Raw genomic sequence first — 16,325 nt, 5'->3', positions numbered from 1 at the left:
TTCTCTACATCTTCAGATGATTTCTTATCGGAATCAAACAAATTCTGAGCAATATTATCAGAAGTAGAAGAATCACCAACTTCACCAACTCCAACAACAACATCACTAGAAAACTCAGACTCTTCCATCAGAATTGTTTGAACTTAAAATGCAAAACTCACTACAAAAGTAAAACACAAATAACAAAAACGAAAGTGAAAAACAAATATAAAAACATAACACATGTAACCAGGTACTCATCACCTCGAACACAGCAAAAGCACGATAAACCCACAAACATCAATGTTAGAACCAGAGAAAATAAAGACCAAACCCTAAAAACAAAACGAAGAAGACGAATCGATTGAAGAAAATCAATCACTGAAGAACACGAGTACAACGAAATTGGGGAAATATAAAAGCGTACAAAGGAAGCAAGCTAGAGAAAAATTGAGGTTATATGTACTCGAGTACTTGCATGGCAGAAACGAGCTTGATTTTTTTTTTAAAAATGATTCAAAAATGTTTTTCAATGTCTGAACAAAAGAATAATAATAATACCTACAATTACTGAAATACCCTCATAAAAAGTCAAAATTAGCCACAATAATCTTATATAATTAAATATGGTAAAACTAATAAATTATTACACAAATATGAGAAACACAATTCCCATAAAAAAGTAAAAAAAAAAAAAACATAAAATACCATAAAAAAATACACACAAAAAATGCCATATTTATCAAAATTTTGAAAATTCTCCCATATTTCATGTAAAAAAAAAATAAATGTGGGCCTAAATTATTTAATGGGTTGGGCTTAATTTGCTCAATGGCGGGAGAAGCTCTGCTTTTCTCCTTCAATATCAGTAGTTTTGAGCGAGAGAAAAGAAATAGGAGTATGAAGAAGCTTGGCTCTGCCTTACGGTTAAACATATTCAACCTCAAGAAGGGAGGTGTATTTCAATGGAGGACTATGACTAATTCAACATATTCAGAATTGCCTCCATTTTCTCAAACTATAGCTTCGGTACAGTCCATCTTCTCCAATCCCTATTTCTCTCTTCTGGGTATCTGCAGAAACATCGATTCCCTCAAGAAAATTCACGCTTTGCTCATATTAAATGGGCTAACCGAAGATATTATCTGCAACACTAAATTGGTTAGTTTGTATGGTTCGTTTGGCTACATTCGATATGCACGACAACTGTTCGATCAAATGCCTAACCCAGATTTTTATTCGTGGAAAGCGATGCTTAGGTGGTATTTCTTGAATGAATTTTATTCGGCGGTTTTAAGGTTTCATAATCACATGAGACTGCGTGTAAAAGAGAATGATAATATTGTTTTCTCGATTGTGTTGAAGGCATGCAGTGAGTCGCGCAACATTGAAGAAGGGAGAAAGGTGCATTGCCTAATTGAAAAGGCGGGAAATCCTGATAGCTTTGTGTTGACAGGCTTGGTTGATATGTATGCGAGATGCGGATGGATTGAGAATTCTCGAGCGGTGTTTGATGGAATTCTTGATCGAAATGTGGTCTCTTGGACTACAATGATTGTCGGGTATGTCCAGAATGACTGTGCCAAAGAAGGCTTGGCTTTGTTTAATCGGATGAGAGAAGGTTTTGTTGAATGCAACGAGGTTACATTAGGGAGCTTAGTCAAAGCTTGTACTAAATTAGGAGCTTTGCATCAAGGAAGATGGTTTCATGGATATGTTAGTAAAAGCGGTTTTGAACTTAATTATGTCTTAGGCACAGCTCTTCTAGACATGTACGTCAAGTGTGGGAGCATTAGAGATGCTCGTTGTGTGTTTGATGAGCTATCCACAGTTGACCTTGTGTCTTGGACGGCAATGATTGTTGGCTACTGTCAGACTGGTCATCCGGACAAGGCCTTGAATTTATTTACTGACAGTAAATGGGTTGGTTTTCAACCAAATTCATTCACCACAGCCAGTTTACTTTCATCATGTGCACAGTTGAGTAATTTGAATTTGGGGAGGGTAATTCATGGTCTTGGGGTTAAACTGGGTTTGGAAGACTCAATAGTTAGAAATGCTCTGGTGGACATGTATGCAAAATGCCATACGCTTGGTGATGCCCGTTATGTCTTTGAAACGGTCTTGGACAGGAATGTGATAGCATGGAATTCAATCATTTCTGGATATTCGCAAAATTGGTGTGCATACGAAGCTCTTCAAATGTTCCATAGAATGAGATCAGAGTCATTCGCACCCGATGGTATCACGCTAGTCGGTGTCCTTTCAGCTTGTGCTTTCCTTGGTTCTCTTCGAGTTGGTTCCTCTCTTCATGCCTACTCCATAAAGGGGGGCCTAATGACAAATAATGTGGTTGTGGGGACTGCACTGCTGAACTTTTACGCAAAATCTGGGGACACTAAATCTGCACGTATAGTTTTCAATGGAATGAAAGAGAAGAACAGTATTACATGGAGCACAATGATTGATGGGTATGGGATACAAGGAGACAACAGTGGATCTTTTACACTCTTCAATGAAATGTTGAAGGATGATATTCAACCTAATGAAGAAATCTTCACAACTATTCTATCAGCTTGTAGTCATTCAGGAATGGTTCAGGAGGGTTGGAGGTATTTCAATCTAATGTGCCAGCACTATAAGTTCGTGCCTTCCATGAAGCATTATACATGTATGGTCTATCTATTGGCTCGTGATGGAAAACTTGAGGAGGCCATGGAGTTCATTAAAAATTTACCCGTTCAACCAGATGTGAGTTTGTTGGGAGCTTTTCTTCATGGATGCGAACTCTATTCGAGGTTTGATCTTGGAGAAATTGTGATCAGGAAAATGCTAGAGCTCAACCCTCACAAGGCTTGTTACTATGTGCTCATGTCTAACCTTTATGCCTCGGGTGGAAGGTGGAGCCAGGTTAAGCAGGTGAGAGAGATGATGAAGCAAAGAGGGTTCAGCAAGTCTCCTGGGAGTAGCATGGTGGAGATGAATAGCTGTAATGATATTTCAGCTGCAAGAGTGGCATGTGTTGCTTAGTTATGTGGTTGCTTTTTGAGATGAGAACCACCAAGTTGGGATGATTGGGGGATATCTATAAGACTTCTTGCCAGTGTGAAGATAAACTTAAAAGCTTTGAGTCATTCAAAGATTGATTATAGCATGGTGACACCTTCAATTTACTGATCAAAATCTGCCCAAGATTTTGCACCCATAAATGATAAAATCCTTTACCAGAAGGCAATAATCATCAGCAGGCAGAGCTAAAAAAATATTGTTTACAATTATTTATTTATTATTTTCTTTGCCCTGCTACCTTTGAGACAGTAGTTCTCGGCAGATCCTATTAACAAGTTAAAGAAGAGCTTCTTCTTACACGACAGTAGGACAATGGTGATTTGCTAGATCATTTCCAAAGCTCTATTTCGGCGATGCATGAGACAAGAATTTGATGCAAGTAAATACTCAGGGTTGGACCGATGAATTGAGAAAGACATTGTACTATACACCCTGTTGGCTAGAGTGGACAGAATCACTGTGAAGACCTGTAGGGTTATCATTAACGGCATAATACTTTTTTTTTTTACTCTCAAAGACGAGTATATGTTCATATATGTGTAGAAATACTTGAGTGGAAATAAAAAAAAAAAAGACAAATTTTATACTTTACCCTATACGAAGTTTTCAGCTAAAATTGTTCTTTAATTTTTGTAGATATTCTTTGATAAACTTGTTCAAGGAAAAGACTTCCAATTCAACTTACGCATGATGTTGTCCTTTGTTTTTCAAGGGAAAAATGCAAATAAATTTACCAATAGGCTGTTACTACGTATAGTAGTAGATCAAGCAATAATTCGAGCAGCAGAAGCTAATAAAGACCTACCGGACCAAACACAAGGTTAAATATTGTTGGCTATTATGTAAAGTAGCATACCTGAAGTCCAATGGCACTAAAGCATTTAGGCTATGCCCAAGTGATATGAAATAATAGCTTTCTTTATACTTATTTTCTTTTTCAATCGTTAGTTACAGAATAGGTTGTCCGTCTCTAACTTATCAACATAGCCAAGTGGTACCTCATCCTTTTTTTAGAACGCTTTTGTGCATGTATATGTCATCATATTACAACGACATGAACAAAAAACCTACCAGAACTACCTTCGACTGCTGGTGTAATCAGGTGTTTCAATCATGAGGATAGTATATGGCTTCAATGAATTAGGCAGCTCCAAACTTCATAGCTTTATTGTCCCAAGATAATATGTTACTGTAAGATAATGTACCATTATATTCTATGCTACAATCTTGTTCCTGTGCCAGACACTTAAAGTTGTCTAAAAATCTACAGATTTCCTTCATGTCTGGATGAGGAACATCTCCAGCTCCAAATCTATAAGTTCTGTTTTCAAGCTCAATTGTACTGTATCCCGGAATCTTCTTCAGGCCAATATGTTTCATCCTTGATCTCACCTTCCCAAATTCATCCCAGTTTCCTTCTTCAGCATATATGTTAGATAACAAAGTATAGTATCCAGGATCATCACTACTTATATCTGAAATGTCTTTTTGAATATTATTAAGCATGTCCATTCTTTGGTGAATTCGACAACCATTAAGCAAGGAACTCCAGATGCTAGCTTCCACAAACACTGGCATGGATTTGATAATATCATATGCTCCATAGAGATCACCAGCTCGACTCAGAAGGTCAACCATACAAGCAAAATGTTCAGTGTTTGGCTCAATACCAAAATTCTTCATCATCTTGAAATATAGTTTTCCTTCTTCGACAGAACCTGCGTGGCTGCAAGCTGATAAAACATTCATAAAGGTAACATCATTTGGTTTCATTCCTGATTCTAATATCTGATTAAAGAGTGTTATGGCCCCATTGATCTCACCATGTATGCCATACCCGGCAATCATGACGCTCCATGATACAATACTCTTTTCAGAAATGCTATCAAAAACTCTGCGAGCAGTTATAAGGTCCCCACACTTAGCATACATGTTAGTTAGAGCAGTACCAACATAAGTATCTTGGCTCATACCACACGTAATGAGCTTGTGGTGAAGCCATTTTCCCTTTTCTAAGTAACCTAATTCGGAGCAAGCTTGGATTACTAGCAAGAAGGTCACTTCATTCATCTGAAGCCGGGTAGAGTACATTTGATCAAAAAGACTGATTGCCTCAGATGAGTAACCATTCTGGGAAAATCCACAGATCATACAATTCCATGTCACAACACTTTTCTGTTTAAGCTTGTCAAATATCTTGTATGATGAATCCATAATACCACATTTGCAGTACATGTCAATTAATGAATTCTGGACAAACTCATCAAAATAACTTCTTTTTAAGATGTGACTATGTATCTGATGTCCAAGATGTAATTGACCCACATTTCCACAAGCTGACAGGGAGCTTGCAAGGCTATATGAGTCTGGCATTAGTCCTTCTGTTATCATCAGTTTAAAAACTAATAATGCCTCCTTCAAAAGACCCTTGCGAGCAAGAATCGAAATAAGTGTATTCCACTGCACAATATTCTTCTCTCCAGTTGTAAGAAGAATCTTCTCACAGTCACTTAGTCTCCTGCAATGAGCATATAACTCTAGCAATGTTGGTTTTAGAATATCAAAGTCTACAGCTTTTCTAATAGCAAAGCAATGGATTGATTTCCCTTCTTTGAGCAGACCTAAATTGGCACAAGAACGTAGAACACTCATCATGGTTAGTGAATTCGGTTCAACTTTCATCAACTGCATTTTCACAAAAATATCTATTGCTTTTCTGAAGCAACCATTTTGATTGTAGCAGGAAAGCATTGCAGTCCAAGAAGAAGTACTTGGACGAGTTACATTTTCAAAAAGCATCTCTGCACCATGTAAGTCTCCACATTTGCTATACATGATAATCAGAGAACTATCCAAGGACCCATCAGTTTTTATGCTTCTTCTCACAATGTAACCATGGACCGATTTAACTAGTCTTGAAGACCCCAAATCACCACAAGCATCAACCACACTAAGCATTGTGACTGAATCTGGGTTAACACCTTCACAGACCATCCAACAAAACATGTCCAAGCCTTCATTTGCCATCCCGTTCTCCACGCAAGATTCAATCATGGCACTCCATGCAACTAAGTCTTTCACTGACATTGCCTCAAACACCTCCCGAGCATTATCTAAGCACCCAAATTCCCCATACATAAGGAGCAGCGAAGTCTGAACAATACCATCATTATCAAATCCACATTTGATTGCTCTCCCATGAAGCTTACCACCACTATCCACATCACCAGAACGGGAAAAAGCTCTCAGAACGGATGGGAATATAAATCTATTGACATGGATTCGAAGGTACAACATTTTATGGTACAATGCAATGGCTTCTTCAAATAAGTGGTTCCACACATAGCATTTGATAAGCACACCCCACATAAAAAAATCTGGGTGGGTGAAGGTTTCGAAGACTTGTCTTGAGGATTGGAGGGAACCCATTTGGGCATAGGACTGTATTAGCTTGGTTGAAGCTTGTGGGTCTTTGTGGAGACCAGAGACAAAGAGGTGGGCATGGACTTGAACAAGTGTTCTTAAGGTGGTGCAGGACCTGAATAAGGGCATGTAAAGGGTCATTGTTATCTTCTTCAACTTGTGGCTCAAGTAGAAGATTGGTCAACTAAATCAGTGGGAACGGCATGAACGTCTAAAGGTTTTAGCTGCGAAACCAGTTTTGACCTCAGTGGGCTACAGCACGAACTAAGTAAGCTAAAGTGTCAAATACTTTCAACGTTCTAAATGGTCCTATCATTTTCTCGGCAGAGTGGTGAGAATGAGAGACCAGAAAACCAAGTCCAAGTAAGGGAAGCATCCTAAGCTTCGGCTTTGGCCAACTAGAGTACTTTCATCATTATATGCCTCTTTTTCCTAGTTGCTTTTGTCCCTGCTAGAAAGTTTTAATAGAGATAAGGATGGCTAGCAAATTTAACACACCATAAATCAAGTTGATACCCTTACTTTGTAACCATGACGATAAGTGATATTGATCACTCAATTAATAAACTGTATACTAAATTTAATTTAATTTGAAAAATAGACAGTGTTAACGAAAGAACTCAAAACTCAAAACTCAATTTTTTATTGAACACAAGACTCAAATGACTCTTGGTCATTCTTAATCAAAGACTATAGGCAAGTACATTCTTAACAACTGCTTTATTTAAACTTAGTAAATGCTGAAATTTAAAGAAGATAGTTAATCAAGTTCTTCAAAGCCCTAATACTATGAGAATTATACAAGTCACTTCATATAATCATTGACATAAATATAAGTCACATTCTTAACAAGTGCTTTAACTTATTGTCTTAAATTTAGAGGTGCCATGCAAGTAATAATCCAATGCTAGTCTAAACTTCGAGTTTGCAAGAGAATACATTAAATAAATCCACAAATAAACTCCAACTATTCTTTGTTACTCACTTATTTGTTATGTAATCAAATTTGAAGTCAAGCTCTCCATGTAACTAGCCGACAACAGTAATCATAACTTCTATATATATATGGATATGATTACAAAATAAATTTGAACACTTTGAAGCATTTTCTCAAACACATGGTGTACATAAACAAACAAGAACTCCTCTTTGCATTCAGATATAATTTTAAAATAATTTTTTGAACACTTTTCTCAAACACACACTGCAAGAAAAGTTCCTTTCAACTACGTTTTTAAAATGCTATATAGCAATAGTAATTTACTAATCAGTAGCTACCACCACAAGTATATAAATAAGTGACAATGGTTATTATTCTTTTAAATTGAAGGGTACACAATATATCCAATAAACAACCAGCAAACTTAAAAAAAACAAAAGACACTAAAAGCATGTCTAACACTGACAGCAATCAAAATAAAATGCAAAACAACATTGATAACACTCATGCAAACAATAGATATCGTGCAAAGTATGATTTAAAAAAAAAACAGACATATTACAGAGAAATAAATAAAATAAAAAACAAGGCCACTCAATCTCATGGAGACATAAAAATTGGTTAAGGCTTATTACCTGGTGCTTTTATATTTCGTTCAAGGAAATATCCGCTCTCTTACGCAAAAAGAAAAATACCTGCAGTATTACACGGTGAATATATGTTTGGATTATCATCTATACAAGACTTGCATGCTCATTTCTTATACAGGTTATACATTTCCAACGGTACAAATTTATTTATTTACTTTGTATCAATTTATTAGTGTAAGAACTCATTATAATCTGCTATCACAAAATACCTGTCTCTTCAATGTCGCACTAATAAAATAAAATATTTCTCTACTTTTTTTATTGCACGGTAGTGTAAAATATCCGTTAGTTTCAGACTATAATTAGTGTAAAATATCTATTGTTTTATATTAGAATAGAAATATTTTATATTATTTAAAAAAAAGTTGAGTCATATTTATTTTAAACAAATTATTCACTTTTTTATATATTTATATAAATAGTGTCTTATTGTGTCAGTACAAAAATCATTCATTTTATTTATATATGTTACAACGTATAATATTTTTTTTTATTTTTTTTAGAAAATATAATGTTTTTTTTCAATTTTATAATTTTTTATATATATATATATATATCCTTTGATGATTTTTTATATGATAATTTGCTTTTTTTTTTTTTGTGAGGATGATAATATGCTTTCTTAGTAAAACGTTTTAAAGACAATTTTATGTTGTATAGTTTGTTATTTTAGATTTTTTTCTTTCATTTTTTATACCAATAATAAAAAAAAGAATGAGTTTAAATTTTCCTAAATTTTAATAAAAAAATAGTTAAAAAAATATAATTAAAAAACTCCGTTAATTTAGTCTTGGAATACTTTGTTTCTGAAGATAAATATCTTTGTATACTTGTCATAACTATTTAAACATATTATTTTATTAAATTATATTACTTTACTTTCTTTATTTACACAGTAAAAAATATTCATATGTTTATATATCTTTTTCAATTTTTATATAAAATATTTAATTTTTTTAGATAATCTGTTTATTATTGTAATGTTTTTAACAAAATAATTCCCCTTTTAAGGGAAATTATTATTTTATATTTGATTAAGAAAAATTTATGTGTATGTAAACATACTACTCCCCTATAAAAAATTATTTAAATATATTATTTTACTAAAATTATATTACTATAATCTATAACTTTTGTTTGTTTCTTTATTTGCAAAGAGTACAAAATAATATTAACTTTGTTTCATAATTCTATAAAAGCTTTTATTTAATTTTATATTTCTTCCAATAATTTGTATGCTCTATTGTAGTATTTTAGTTTTAAAGTATTTTATTTTTATTAAAACTAAAGAAAATTTAAACTAGTGCTTTCTTTTAATTATTGGTAGAAAAAATGGAAGAAAAAAAATCTTGGATAACAAATTATATAGTATAAAATTAACATCATTTTAAAAAAAGCAGATGATTCAAAAGATATATATATAATTATAAAAATTGAAAAAGCATTATAAGTTGCAACATATATAAACAAAATGAATATATTTTGTACTGATATGATAGGACACTGTATAAATACGTAAATAAAAAATAAATAAGAGTTTTCATAAAATGATTTTTTAAAAATAAGTATGACTCAACTTTTTCTTAAAATAATATAAAATATTTCTATTCCAATATAATGACAATTTATATTTCCAAGACGCTAACTATAGATTGAAACTAACAGATATTTTACACTAATCTGCAATACAAAAAATAGACAAATGTCTGTATTTTATTAGTGCGATTGTGAAGAGACAGGTATTTTGCGACAACAGATTTTTTTTTACAAAATGTGTAGCGGAACAATTACTACACTCTTTGGTTTCCTTAACATTTTATCTTTGTTGAATGCTATTAATTGCAAGGAATTCAAACCGCTTTGAAACAAGACCACAGTCTTCTAAGTATTTGTCTAAAACAAGCAGTCTTCCAAATTTTTATCTAAAACAACTAGTGTTTATGTGGGCAAGTCTCAACAGAATTTGTGTGGGCAAGTCTCAACAGAATTCTTAGTTATGAAATATTAGTAGTAAATTTTTACTTTGTCAAATTCGTCTTACCTAATGCATTCTATAACACTAGTATATAGGCAAGTAACTAAGATATAAAATAGGTTTTAGTTTCCCATTTTATTTTTATTATTTAATTATTATAATTAATTAAATACTTGTCAAAATTAACCAATTATAATTTTGACTTTTATTTAATTCATTTTATTAATATTAATATCAATTTATCAATATTAACAAAAATATCTCAATTGGTTATAATAATCTCTTTTTGAGACTTTGCAATAAAATTCTCAAAGTTTTTTCTATTTATTTTCTCACAAAATATTAATAAATAATTTATGATTAATAGTCAATATGATATTTTTATAATTAATAATTAAATTAATTATTCAAGACTAGCGGGTTCATTTTGATAAGAGATGACATGGGAACTTGGATCCATGGACTCAAGCTCCAATAAGTTATCGTTAGTTTATTTATAACAAACAAATAAACTCACTACCTTATTAATTCTTCGTGACTCCACTATAGACTCAGAATTACACTCTTGAATTCATAAAACGCTTTACAACAAATGTAAATACGTTATCCATTGTTATAACTATAACTGTCATTCAATCTTCTATAGATGATCTACTAATGAGACGGGTGCAAATTACCGTTTTACCCCTCATGGGTATTTTATCCTTAAATCCCACTAAGTTCCTTGTAAATGATAGTTCTGTAAACTTAATTACAGAAATGAGTACTCTACCATTTAACACTTGAACTAAGCTATAAGGAAATCATCGTTTCACTTCTTAAACAGAAGCTATAGATTTCATGTCTATGATAAATACTCTCACTCAATTTTACTACCAAATCTTCAATATGAAAGTATGAGCTAGTTCGTAGGGTAAGCTGGTAACGAACAAATTAAAAGACTTGAATAATATATTTAGCAGAATATTAATCACTCGGAATTAAGATTTAATTGACATATGGTCAACGTTGTGATATGATTAGATTAGATAATAACAATATTTACTTATCTTATCAATAATCAATATCGATCCAGTCCAATGTAACAAAGTACATATGTTATCTACTTGGTCCATGTCCTGGATATGACATCACACCAAATGTGTAAGTAGATCTTATCGTAGATTACCTAATTAGTAAACGTCCAATGTATTGATTTAATATTAGGAAAAAAAGTGTTTTTGAACATATAATTACAATTATAATCCAGTGTGACTGAGTCACTATAAGTGTAACTATACATATGTTCAGGATTTTATAAATGTTTGTATTAATAATAATTAATCACGTAATAAAATATGCAAACAACGCAATTTGATTGAACAAAATAATTTCTACTACTTTATTGATAATGAATGAACTACATAAGAAATGTGGTTTTATAAGAGCATAAAACCCAACAAATTCCCACTTGCACTTTTAAAACAAATGTGATATTTCTCTTAAACTCATTCCCTCTATATGCTTTAGAAAAGTTGCCTCTCCCAGTGTCTTTGTAAAGGGATCTACAAGATTGTCCTCAGATGTAATCTTCATGACCTTCACTTCTCTCCTAGCCACATATTCTTTGATGATGTGGTACTTCCTCTCTATATGATTTTCTCTCTTATGGCTCTGAGGTTCTTTAGAACTGGCTATTTCCCCATTGTTGTCAAAATACAAAATGAGGGGTTTATCCATTTCTGGAATAACACCAAGATTTGTATAGAACTTCCTCAGCCAGACTATTTCCTTAGCTGCCTCAAAAGCAGCTATGTACTCAGCCTCCATGTTAGAATCTGCGATAACAGATTGCTTAACGCTTCTCCATACCATAGCTCCACCCCCAAGAGTAAACACCATTCTAGAAGTTGACTTCTTGTCATCGACATCAGTTTGAAAATCAGAATCGATGTAGCCTAATGGGTTTAGAACTCCACCCGAGTATACTAGCATATAATCCCTAGTTCGTTGAAGATATTTCAGTATGTGCTTGACCGCTATCCAATGTTCCTTTCCTGGGTTTGACTGGTATCTGCTCACAACTCCAACAACATGGCAGATGTTCTGTTTAGTGCACAACATAGCATACCTTAGACTTCCAACTGCAGATGCATAAGGAATCCTTCTCATATCATCTTCCTCTTCAGGAGCCTGTGGAGACTTCTTTTTAGAAAGATGGATTCCATGTCGGGACGGTAAACGTCCTTTCTTTGAATCTTTCATAGAGAAACGCTCAAGCACCTTATCTATGCAAGTTGCTTGAGAAAGAGCCAAAGTTGTAACGTCATGGTTAGCCAAGACTGTTACTCTGTGTGTTTATAATAGTTCTTAACTTGCTAAGTAAGTCATTTGGACATAAACGTGTAATTAAAGACTAGGTCAAGGCTAGGTATTACAATTTTGGTCAACGAAGTAATTATTTTTCATTAAAATATTGAGTTTATACACGCTATCCCAAAAAGTGTTTACATACTTATAAAAGACAAAAAGGAATACAAATTAGTCGTCCTAAGCGGCAAAACAGGGTTCAACCCTAGGTCCTCCTAGGCTATCCCGACTGTGGCGTTGAGTAGGCTGCATATGTACACACTGCCCCTAAAGCTCTCCAACTCATGGCTGGTCTGACTATCCCTTTCCCTTACCTGCACCACATAGCACCTGTGAGCCAAAGCTCAACAAGAAAACTTAAATCAACATGCACAACTGAGCAGCAATATAAAAACAATAGATTTAGATCAATAAATTCAGTCAACAACAAGATATAATCAATAAGCGTAGTAGTGATATTCTGCTCGATCAAACATACAATCCAATTTCAACAATCAATACAGTTAGGTAAGTGCAATCATCACTTCTTGTTGTTTGTATAATGTTCAGGCCCGACGCCCTTAGGCCGAGTCCTCTGGTCTTATAGTCGACCCCAGCACGCTTAGGTCAGGCTACATTCCACACGCTTGCTATCAGCCCCCAGCGCCCTTAGGCCAGCCTTCAGTATAGATACAATCACAAATATATATTGCAAAGCTAGTAATCAGAGGCAACATATATAAGCATGCCTATCCAGATATTCTCAGATCAATATATATTCACAATCCTAACATTTTCATTAACAGGGGTCTAAGCCTCATTCACAACCCGGGTGCAGTTTTCTTACCTCGAGTCCCGAGCTGAAGGTGTAGAGCGGTCCCGAGTACGATCCTCAACCCCTAGCCTTAGTGGTAACCCCAGTCACAAGGCGACAATGGATAACCATTAAAATCTAAATAAATTACAAGCTTCAAAATAAAACACCAGCCTCCGAGACCTCAAATTCTACTAAACCGGGTAGCAGAATTCTTCCTGAGCCCTTAGGTTCAAGTTCCCGTCATTAAAACTTGAGGTGGCCCAAAAATGATCAGGCGGGCCGCGACTTGCCCCTAATGGCCACAGCGCGCCTCCCAGGTCAGAGGGCCCCCTATCTGGAACCAGGACACAGGCCGCGACTTGCCTTAGAGAGTCATGACGCACTTCTAAAGCAGAAGCCCCCCACCTGGCCCTGGGTTCACCTGGGTCATGGCGCCCCAAGAACAGGGCCGTGACCTGACCCTACAGACCCAGAATTCCTCTACTTTTCCTCAACCAAAAGCCCACCAAAATCTTCCCAAATAATTCCTAGAACTATAATTCAATCCCAAGAATAATACCAATATGATACCAGCAACAAAACCCCAGCTCAACACACTCAAAACTCCATCCAAAACTCAAATTCATAACCTTGAGCCTCAAAGCTCAAGAATAGTCATAAGACAAAAACAGAACACCATTAAAACATAAATTGTAACTCACCTCAGTTGTGAATTAATCCTCCTAGCTACAACTAACCGAATTCTAGACCTCAAGTCTTCTATTCCCCAAGCTTTCGGCCACTAATCCCCTTAGCTTCCTCAAGAATTCCACAAAAATTGAGAGAGAAAGAGAGAGAGAGTCGGTTGGGAGAGGAGAGAGGACTGAGTGTTCTGTCTTGTTCTGGTTTCTAAGGGCTTCTAAGGTATTAAGTCTATCCTCTAGCCAAATGACCACTATACCTCTGCCTTACAACTCTCCCATCAAAGCCCCTCAAGGGAAAAACAGTATTTGTGTCCCATTTCCCACTAATCCTCAAATAGTCCTATAATTCCCAATTAATCCTGATATACCCAAATAATTACTAAATAATTATCCGTTACCCGTTAAATCCCAAATATACGCTAAGTTCCCTAAAATACCCTTAGGCTCACCCCGAGCCGGGCATTAGACCTCGTTGTGACTATTTCGCTAATCTGCTCCCTAGGATTGCCTCGAGCCGAATATCACAAATATATCCCCATAATAATGTGGTCTCAATCATTTAACGCATACAATCACATTTATGCCCTTAACGGGCCAAAATTACAAATATGCCCTTATAAACAAGAACGAGCCCACATGCATATTTAATACACATAAACATGCATATATATTCATATTACCACGTAAATCATGTATGTCATGTAGTCACACATTTATTCAGTTAATTCCACATAATAAATCCAATTATGCCCTCCAGGCACGTAATCAAGGCACTCAACCTTAATAGTAAATTCGGGACGTTACAAAAGTTTTGTTCTTTCTGTCCCTCAAAATCTAGATACCAAGAGCATAACTTGCTTCACCCAAGTCCTTCATTTGGAATTGAGTTCCTAGCCAGTTCTTTATGTCAGATAATTTCTTGACATTGTTTCCAATGAGCAAGATATCATCCACATAAAGAATCAAGAATACCACAATGTTGTTTTCCTTGAGTTGGTAAGCGCAAGGCCCGCCAACATTCTGTCAAAACCATAGGTTTTAATGATTTCATTAAACCTTAGATTCTAGGAACGTGAAGCTTGGTTAAGTCCATAAATGGACCTATTCAACTTGCACACTTCCTTTTCTTGTCCAGTTACTTTAATCCCTTCTGGTTGATTCATATAAATGGTTTCGTCTAGGTTCCTGTTAAGGAACGCTATCTTGACGTCCATTTTCCAAATCTCATAATCAAGAGTTTCGGCTATGGGTAAGAGTATGCAAATAGACTTTAGCATGACAACTGGAGAAAAAGTTTCATCATATTCAACTCCTTCTCTCTTGGTATAACCCTTTTCCACAAGTCGAGCCTTGTAAGTCTCAACCTTTCCATCAGCTCCTCACTTATTCTTGTAGATCCTCTTGCACCCAATGACCCTAAAGTCACCAGGTGCTTCTACAAGATCCCAGACGAATTTAGAGTACTTAGACTCAAATTTCTGGTACTTGGCTTCGAGCCAAAGATCCTTTTCAAACCCACCCATTGCCTGTTTAAAGGCCAACAAATCATTGTTCCTTGAATCCCCAACCATCTTGTGGGTTTCACTTCCATCTCATAGGTACCGGGTTCCGAGAGTCCCTCCCACTACGATGAGACATCGTAACTTTTTGACTTGGATTAGTGGTTTCAAATTCTACCTTGTTTTCATCAACTTGCATCGGTGAAGATGGAACTATACTTTATCATTTTTCATCTAATACTTTTTTGCTACGAGGCTTGAAATTCATTATGTAGTCGTTATCTAGAAAAGTAGCGTTTGTAGAACCAAACACTTTCTTATCTACTGGACTATAAAATATACCACCCCGAGTACCTTTAGGATAGCCAACAAAAAAACAAACCTCAGCTCGTTGTTCTAGCTTTCCTACCTTTTTCCTCAGGACATGAGCAGGACACCCCCAAATTCCATAATGACGTAAACCAGGTTCAGGACCATTCCATAAATCTAGTGGTGTCTTGGAGATAGCTTTGAGATGACACAACATTTAAAAAATGTCACATGCGGTCTAGGTAGTATGTCTCCATAAAATATCTGGGTAATAAGTCGGTAGAGTTGAATAACTTATCATAGAACACACATTTTCATAAACGCGCGATTAACGTCGCTCAGCAACATCGTTCTGTTGCGGAGTCCATGGGGAAGTTTCTTTAGGAAATTCTCCAAGTTCATTTAAATGATCTTGGTTCTGATTATCCAAATATCATCCACCCCTATCAGATCGCAAGATCTTTAACATTTTACCTAATTTGGTTTTAAAGCCATAGTAATGAATTCTTTGAACTTCTTAACGAATTCTCATAACTCCTATGCTTTAGGTACTTACATGAGTCTCTTACGCATTCGTCAATGAATGTGACAAAATACTCATAACCACCCCTCATTTGAACATTCATTTGTCCCCAGACATCTAAATATACTAG

The 16,325-nt window shown here is 35.1% G+C and overlaps 2 protein-coding genes across 2 annotated transcripts; one reads left to right on the top strand and one right to left on the bottom strand.

Annotated features, from left to right (window-relative positions):
* The first annotated feature begins 737 nt into the window (after positions 1-737).
* On the top strand, positions 738-3,650 carry LOC133822902 (pentatricopeptide repeat-containing protein At2g03380, mitochondrial). The gene has a single exon (XM_062255369.1). It carries the CDS (start codon positions 811-813, stop codon positions 3,007-3,009), a length of 2,199 nt encoding a protein of 732 aa, XP_062111353.1. The 5' UTR covers positions 738-810; the 3' UTR covers positions 3,010-3,650.
* A 295-nt stretch (positions 3,651-3,945) lies between these two features.
* On the bottom strand, positions 3,946-6,990 carry LOC133822901 (putative pentatricopeptide repeat-containing protein At1g69350, mitochondrial). The gene has a single exon (XM_062255368.1). The coding sequence runs from the start codon at positions 6,610-6,612 to the stop codon at positions 4,189-4,191; it is 2,424 nt and encodes an 807-aa protein (XP_062111352.1). The 5' UTR covers positions 6,613-6,990; the 3' UTR covers positions 3,946-4,188.
* Positions 6,991-16,325: the final 9,335 nt, after the last annotated feature.

Source organism: Humulus lupulus, chromosome 3 (assembly GCF_963169125.1).
Source record: "Humulus lupulus chromosome 3, drHumLupu1.1, whole genome shotgun sequence".
In the NCBI taxonomy this organism is placed as follows: Eukaryota; Viridiplantae; Streptophyta; class Magnoliopsida; order Rosales; family Cannabaceae; genus Humulus; species Humulus lupulus.
The sequence above is the reverse complement of the archived record's forward strand: the minus strand, read 5'-3'. Positions and strand labels throughout refer to the sequence as shown.